Below are 8933 nucleotides of genomic sequence, written 5' to 3'. Positions count from 1 at the left end.
GGAACGGGAAGAGAAAGGAACGGGAAGAGAGAGAAAGGAAGGAACGGGAAGAGAGAGAAAGGAAGGAACGGGAAGAGAGAGAAAGGAAGGAACGGGAAGAGAGAGAAAGGAAGGAACGGGAAGAGAGAAAGAGAGAGAGGAAGGAACGGGAAGAGAGAGAGAGAGGAAGGAACGGGAAGCGAGAGAGAGAGGAAGGAACGGGAAGAGAGAGAGAGAGGAAGGAACGGGAAGAGAGAGAGAGAGGAAGGAACGGGAAGAGAGAGAGAGAGGAAGGAACGGGGAGAGAGAGAGAGAGGAAGGAACGGGGAGAGAGAGAGAGAGGAAGGAACGGGGAGAGAGAGAGAGAGAGGAAGGAACGGGGAGAGAGAGAGAGAGAGGAAGGAACGGGGAGAGAGAGAGAGAGGAAGGAACGGGGAGAGAGAGAGGAAGGAACGGGAAGAGAGAGAGAGGAAGCAACGGGAAGAGAGAGAGAGGAAGCAACGGAAAGGGAGAGAGAGAGGAAGAAAGGAATAGGGGAGAGAGGAAAAAGAGAGAAAAAGCGAGAGGAAGGAAAGGGAAGACAGAGGAAAGAAGAAATAGGAGAGAGGAAAAAGAGAGAAAGGAAGGAAGGGGGAGAGGGAGGGAGAGAAAGAGGTGGGGGGAGAGAGCTATGAGATGGAGAGGAAGAATATAGATATGAATAAATGTACAGGATCCCATCCCAGAAGCAGTGAGTGTGGTCCCCAGCACAGTGTATACGGTACCGGTCAGTCCTGGGGCTCCCTTCTTATTGGTCTCCAGGTTCAGGATGGTCCCGCTAAGCACCTGGAACAAAGTCCGTACGATGAAACTGCCATGTGTGTCCTGATTGTACAACAGAAACTTCCCCTTCACTTCTGAGCACAGACTCAATATCAGGTCCTCCAGATCGGGGCCCGGTTCTCCGTCTTCTTCTTCCTCCTCCTCTTCGTCTTCCGTCTTCTCCTGGCTCTGAAAACGAGGATACTGTAGCAGTGACGTCTGCATGACATGTGCCCCGCTGCGGTGCCAGCACACCTCCTGCCAGTGCCCGCTGAGGACCTTCAGAAGCTGGCAGAGCTGGGAGGAAGTGGCCACCGCGAGCAGCTTCTGCAGGACGAGACTGCCAGACATGTCGGTGGCCAGAGCCAACTCGTTACCCGTCACCTCGTTAAAGACGTTCCGGACAAACAGACCTGCGGGGAATCGGAGGCAGCATTAGGCCCATCTACCGCGGTCATTCAAAGCAAACTGTATGAAGCATTAGACTTCCCCTACCCTGTCTTCATATTAAAGGGGACCTGTCAGTACCATTACAAATCTGCATGAATGAATTCCTGACATGTCACAATATCATTTTCAAGACCCCTTAATTGTTGTATCTGTGTGTTTTTTTTTTAATGTATATAATTTTTTATAATATATATATATATATATATATATATATATATATATAATTTTTTATAATATATATATATATATATATATATATATATATATATATATATATATATATATATATATATATATATATATAAAACTTTGCCTTAAGGCAGGTCATGTGATACACAAGATCCTTTCTGATGGGGGTGGATGGTCCTTGATGATGCAGACATGGTGATGTAAGCACCACTCTCTGTATCAATACATTAAAAGTGCAGGGCCCAATGGTGATGCTTCTTAAGGGCCCAGGGGAGTGGTCATTCCTGGACCCAGAGGGGCGTGTCTGTGACCCCCTGCACTCACAGTATGTCCTCAATCTTCTGACTTCAATAAGAGTGGGCTCATTTAACCTGGAAGACTGAGGACATCTTGTGGTGGAGAAGACGTACTGCAGCAGGCTTTAAAAATATAGCCTGAAGTTGGACTTTAAGCCATACTCCTGGCTGCAACAGGCCATCTGTAATTCAGCTCCCACCTTGTTGTGGCCTTCTAGGCTGTGAGCCAATCACAGAAGCCTGCCTCCCTCCCCTTGGTCGTGGCTCATGGATATTTTATAGAATACGGATTCTGGGAGGACCTGTCTCCAAACTAAACACCACTGTCATCATTTCGTGAAAGAGAAAAGCAGATTTCCTTACTCCTGTCTTCATCAGAGCCAAAGCCTTGCTGAAGAGTCTCCCCCACTCTGCGGAAATATCCAACCGACTTCGGGTCCAGGCGCGGGAGGGGATTTTCAGGCGGGCTTTTCTTGCTCTGCCCTGCGGACGGGTCGGCGGGTTGTGACGGACGACCTTTGTCTGCTTTCTTCTGTTTCTTTGGCGGCCCCTCCCCCTTTCCAGCGGACCCCAAATTGTTCCCCTCGGCCCGCTGGTGTCTTTTCTTGTCATTCCCTTTCTTCTTCTTTTTCTCCTCCATCCCCATTGTGATCTCTCTTCTGTGATTCCAGGGAACACGGCCCGGTTATTGTCCCAAACCCCACCTAAAACAAACACAAGGAAGAGCCACATTTATAAGAAGGTCCTGAGGGGCCACTGCCAACAGAGGGTGTTACACAGAGAGAGCAAAACATTTGTTTGTATGCTGCAGAAGAAAAAAATCATTTCTCCATAATAGATCATTCTCCACTCCTGTATGTGCGAGTTATAAATAATTCTAAATATCTAACACACATCCCGTCCTCATCATTTACTGGATAGAGTGCCATCATCATATTCCATAACATAAAATACACCGGAGTCCTGAGTCTGCCCATTATGAGGGATACCCATCATCCCTGTGCTGAATTCCAGGGTCTGCCTACCTACTATGCCCATTAGTAGTATAGTACTATCTATATAGTGTGTATGTATATATATATATATATATATATATATATATATATATATATATATACACACACAGCAGTATAGTATTATGCTATACTAAAGATCTCTCTATATATGTATAATATTGTACAGTATTATAGTACAAAAGATCTCTATATAATATTGTACTATATTATATACTATATTATAGTACTATAGCTCTAACCCTCCTAAATTGTAAGGTCTAACGAGCGGGGCCCTCTGATTCCTACTGTATTTTATTGTATTATAACTGTATTGTCTCCCTTTTATATTGTAAAGCGCTGCGTAAACTGTTGGCGCTATATAAATCCTGTAATATTAATAATATAGCATTGTACAGTATAATAGTACTATAGATCTATATATATATATATATATATATATATATATATATATACATACACACACACTGTAGCATTGTGCAGTATTTTAGTTATATATATATATATATATATATATATATATATATATATATATTATATATATATATATATATATATAGCATTGTACATTATTACAGTTATATATATAGTATTGTACAGTAATATATATAGCATTGTACAGTATAGTAATATATAGTACAGTAATATATATATGCTGTCTGTATATATATATATATATATATATATATATATATATATATATATATATATATATAGAGAGAGCATTGTACAGTATTATAGTAATATATATATATATATATATATAGTATTGTACAGTAATCTATATAGCATTGTACAGTATTATAGTATAATATATATATAGCATTGTACAGTATTATAGTATAATATATATATATAGCATTGTACAGTATAATATATATAGCATTGTACAGTATTATAGTAATATATAGGGACGTACTAAACTGCATATTGGGATGATGGGATGATTGGATTATTGGCTGCAATACTGAGAACTCTCACTAGATGTCAGTGTACCATATACACATATATATGGTAAAGACTCTGTTGTTTCTCAAAATATGTTATTCTTTACTGCAGTGCTTGATACAATGTTGCAAGAAGCAGTTGCTAATGTTTAACTCTTCACTTGCTGATATATATGCAGCTGTACAACAGGATACAGAAGTAATATAAAAATTACATTTGACCTGTTTTTGATGGGAATATGGGTAGAATTATTATTGCTCATGGGGATTATTGGAGGAATATCATGTTAACACCCAACAATGAACATATTTAATTAACAATAATAATATGCATATACTTTTTCTACATAGGGATTATGGGTGGAATATTATAGCATTGTACAGTATTATAGCAATATATATATAGCATTGTACAGTATTATAGTCATATATATAGCATTGTACAGTATTATAGTCATATATATATAGCATTGTACAGTATTATAGTAATATATATAGCATTGTACAGTATTATAGTCATATATATATAGCATTGTACAGTATTATAGTCATATATATATAGCATTGTACAGTATTATAGTAATATATATATAGCATTGTACAGTATTATAGTCATATATATATATAGCATTGTACAGTATTATAGTCATATATATATAGCATTGTACAGTATTATAGTCATATATATATAGCATTGTACAGTATTATAGTAATATATATATAGCATTGTACAGTATTATAGTCATATATATATATAGCATTGTACAGTATTATAGTACTATAGATGTGTCTATAATATTGTACATCTGATATATTGCTCCCCCCCTTCTGTAGGACTCTATGTGGGTATCTCCTCTGTACACTATGTGATGGGAATAGAGAGGTGATCAGAGCTCGGCTCCCCCTCCTGCACCCCTCTTACCTCTCACCTCTCACCATCCAGGAACTGGGCACATGGGCTGGAGTCGCGGAGTGATGACGTCACGCCCCCGGGCCCCGCCCCCTGCTCTCTGTGCTGGTGATACAATGTAATACACATAGAGATGTGATTGGAGATGGTATAAGGGGGGAGGGGGGGATCACGTGGGAGGGATACAGGAAGGTTCTGCCCATACACACAGGGATAGTCTTCAATCCCATCGATGTTTTTATTGAAAACAAACAAAAAATAATAATAATAATTCTCTATTGTCAATCTGGAGAAATCTGTTCACTTTCTATCCGATTATTATCGTTTCCGGTGACTTTTATCTCCCATCACAATCATTCTTTCCAATCTAAAGGTTGATGGAAGTTTTGAGTCATTTCAATCCCTTGCAGTAGATGTGCTGAGTGTCTGAATGTCTGTATGTCATGTATGTCCCTGAGTGTCTGTATGTTATGTATGTATGTCATGTATGTATGTCATGTATGTATGTATGTCATGTATGTATGTCATGTATGTCCCTGAGTGTCTGTATGTTATGTATGTATGTCATGTATGTATGTATGTCATGTATGTATGTCATGTATGTATGTCATGTATGTATGTCATGTATGTCCCTGAGTGTCTGTATGTTATGTATGTATGTCATGTATGTATGTATGTCATGTATGTATGTCATGTATGTATGTATGTCATGTATGTATGTCATGTATGTATGTTATGTATGTATGTCATGTATGTTATGTATGTATGTTATGTATGTATGTCATGTATGTATGTAGTGTGCTCTGTGCATCATCAACTATTTCCTTATTTTTATTTTTTTTAATAAAATAGTTTCCCCTTTTTTTTTTCCCTCTCCTCTTCAGTTACACTTCAGCGTTGCTGATCTCCTGCAGGCTCTTTGCAGCCACTATAGGTTCTCCAGCCATGGTAGTGCGGGTTTCCAGCTGTGTGTGTAATGTGTGCTGAAATGGCAGCTTGTAGTCTCCATCACAAGCCCTATGTGACGGGGTGACAACAAAGGAGCACAATTGATAAACAGGGACAGAACGTTGTCACCCTGTAACAGGAAGTGCTTAGATGTGGTGGCTGCATTCATTTTCTTTTTTTCACCTGGTGATCCGGCCAGTACGTCTGTTATCTTTTGACTTTCTTTAACCCCTTCCTGCCACCCTTTAAGAGCTTGTAGATGCCGGGAGGTGAGCATTCAGGTCATGTGACCGCTGTGATTGGCTGTCACCACGGTCACATGATCATGATGCTCACAATTACAAGTATGCAGCGGGAGCTTTCCGGTCCCTGCCGGTAAGCTCTCAGCACAGAAAAGTGTTTACATAGGACTGCATATATGTGTACCATCGGCCAGGAAGAGGTTAACAGACCAAGCTGTTCAGCAAAATGGCAGTTGGGGCTTATCTATACATGTGGTTGAGGGGCAATAAAGTCACGCAGTTGAGACACATTTTTTTTGCTATCTAGCAAAAGTGGCAGTTGGCGCTTGTTTATTTTCGGGGTTGAGGGGCAATAAAGTCACGCAGTTGAGACACATTTTTTTGTTGTCCATCAAAAGTGGCAGTTGGCACTTGTTTATACTTGTGGTTGAGGAGTGATAAAGTCACACAGTTGAGACACATTTTTTTGTTGTCCTTTAAAAGTGGCAGTTGGCGCTTGTTTATACTTGTGGTGGAGGGGCAATAAAGTCACGCAGCTGAGACACATTTTTTTGCTGTCCAGAAAAAGTGGCAGTTGGGGCTCGTTTATATTCGTGGTTGAGGGGTGATAAAGTCACGCAGTTGAGACACATTTTTTTGCTGTCCAGCAAAAGTGTCAGTTGGGGCTTGTTTAGGTTTGTAGTTGAGGGGCAATAAAGTCACGCAGTGGAGACGCATTTTTTGCTATCTAGCAAAAGTGGCAGTTGGGGCTTGTTTACATTTGTGGTTGAGGGGCAATAAAGTCACACAGTTGACACATTTATTGCTGTCCAGCAAAAGTGGCAGTTAGCGCTTGTTTATACTTGTGGTTGAGGGGCAATAAAGTCACACAGTTGACACATTTATTGTTGTCCAGCAAAAGTGGCAGTTGGGGCTTGTTTAGGTTCGTGGTTGAGGGGCAATAAGGTCACACAGTTGAGACACATTTTTTTTTAGGTGATGGTTAGAAATGAAATCTCCCCCTATTGCACTACTGAGAAATATATTAAAGTGTATTTTGTAAAGTATACCCTGAGCCCCCTTTCACACTTCTGTCCGGGGCCGGTGATTGGCAGGTAATGGCTCCATTAAGGACTACATGTGAGCAGTCAACCTTCTATTGATGGGGCTGCCGCCTGCAGTTAATTGCTGGGAACCCCCCCCCCCCTCCCCCGTGGTCTCTCACATGTACACGCTAATGGGCCCAGTCCACAAGTGTGAATGGGGCCTCTGTAGAACCTGTGCTTTGGCCACGAAGGACATACCCTACTAGGTTTAGTGGTGGCCCCACTGGCTTCACACGTTCATCGCATTTGGTGAACAATACCCAGTACAGAGGTGCATTAGAGTCCCTCTCCTCCTCCATGTGACAATGCTGGTTCTAGGCCACTTAGGCATGTAAAATGGGAGCGGAGGAGAGTCCTCAGCCCTAGTAACTTGGAGCTTCTCCAGGACTTTCCTGGTGCTTGGGGACAAACAGAAATGCTGGTGAATAAAAAGTATAAAGAGCTGTGGGAGCCAACCTTAAAGTGGGTCATTTTGCATTACTCTGCAAGCAAATATACTCTAGATCAGCCTTTCTAAACACAGAGGAACCCTTGAAAATAACTTTCTGGTCTCAGGGATCCCCATGCTAAAATTACAACTGGTGATACATTAGTGTGATGGTCAGTGGGAACAATACTCCTTACACCTGTGGTGATTGGGCAGAATTCCTCCCCTTACAGATAGCTAAAAAGATTGATGGTGTCAGTGGGAACTTATCCGAGAGGCAGAAATTGCTCAAGAAACCCCTAGCAGCCTCTGGAGGAACATTAGAGTTCCACGGAACCCTGGTCTATACGGTCGGTCATTAGTTTGCAGACCCCAGACTACCACACCTTTATCAGCTTGTTGGACATCCCAATACCAAATCATGGCCATTAATATGGAGTTGACCTCCACTTTTTTGGGAAGGCTTTTCACAAGGTTCACAAGGAGCATCTGTTGGAATTTGTGAGGTCAAATACCATGGTAAATGAGTAGACCTGGCTCACAGTCAGTGTTCCAGTCCATCCTATAGATGTTCAGTAGGGTTGACTTTAGGGCTGTGTGTGGGCCACTTGAGTTCCACCACACCAAACTGGTCAAGCCATGTATTTATGGAGCTGGCCAACATTTATGAGATCAGGTACTGATGGTGGATGAGAAGAACCAGCTCACAACTGATGTTCCAATTCATCCCAAAAGGTGTTTAGTAGCGTTGAGGTCTGGGGCACTTGAGTTCAATCAAAGCAAACTGGTCAAACCATGTCTTTATGGAGCTGACCACTATTTATAGGTGCATCTCATCATAGAATTAGAAAATCAAAAAGTTTATTAATTTCAGTAATTCACTTCAAAAATTGAAACTCGTGTTTTATATAGATGCATTACACACAGAGTGATTTATTTCAAGAATGTCTTGCTTTTAATTTTTATGATTATGGCTTACAGCTAGTGTAAACCCAAAATTAAGCATCTCAGAAAATGTAAATATTATATAAGACCAAAAAAAAAAAAAAAGGATTTTTATTACAGAAAAGTTGGCTTACTGAAAAGTATGTCCATATTGAGTTGACAGGTATATAGCGCAGTCTTTCCCTGAAGGGGTACCACGCTTGGCGGAGTCCCTGAAGGGAAAAAAAAAAACAAAAACCCAGGAACTAGGAGGAGACAACAGCAGGGAAGCAGCATGAAAGATGGAACCAGAAAGGTGTACAGTATGCACTCAATGCTTGGTCCTTTTGCAAGAATTACTGCATCAATGCAGCGTGGCATGGAGGCGATCAGCCTGTGGCACTGCTGAGGTGTTATAGAAGTCCAGGTTGCATTGATAGTGGCCTTCAGCTCATCTGAATTGTTGGGTCTGGTGTCTTTCCTCTTCCTCTTGACAATGCCCCACAGATTCTCTACGGTGTTTAGGTCAGGCTAGTTTGCTGGCCAATCAAGAACAGTGATGCCATGATCATTAAACCAGGTTTTGGTTACTTTTGGCAGTGTGGGCAGGTGCCAAGTCCTGCTGGAAAATGAAATCAGCATCTCCATAAAGCTGGTCAGCAGAGGGAAGCATGAAGTGCTCTAACATTTAGAGCTGCACTAAATTTGGACTTGATAAAACA

The 8933-nt window shown here is 41.1% G+C and overlaps 1 protein-coding gene across 1 annotated transcript in view; it reads right to left on the bottom strand.

Annotated features, from left to right (window-relative positions):
- Nucleotides 1-4607, bottom strand: part of NOP9 (NOP9 nucleolar protein) — a gene marked incomplete in the record, with an annotated part of 13681 nt that extends 9074 nt beyond the window's left edge. Inside the window, 3 exon segments of the mRNA XM_073609557.1 lie at nt 744-1193; nt 2079-2419; nt 4480-4607. Coding sequence (XP_073465658.1) covers nt 744-1193; nt 2079-2361 — 733 coding nt within the window.
- Nucleotides 4608-8933: the final 4326 nt, after the last annotated feature.

Source organism: Aquarana catesbeiana, linkage group LG13 (assembly GCF_042186555.1).
Source record: "Aquarana catesbeiana isolate 2022-GZ linkage group LG13, ASM4218655v1, whole genome shotgun sequence".
NCBI lineage: Eukaryota > Metazoa > Chordata > Amphibia > Anura > Ranidae > Aquarana > Aquarana catesbeiana.
Note: the sequence above shows the minus strand (reverse complement) of the source record. Positions and strands in the feature narration are given on the sequence as shown.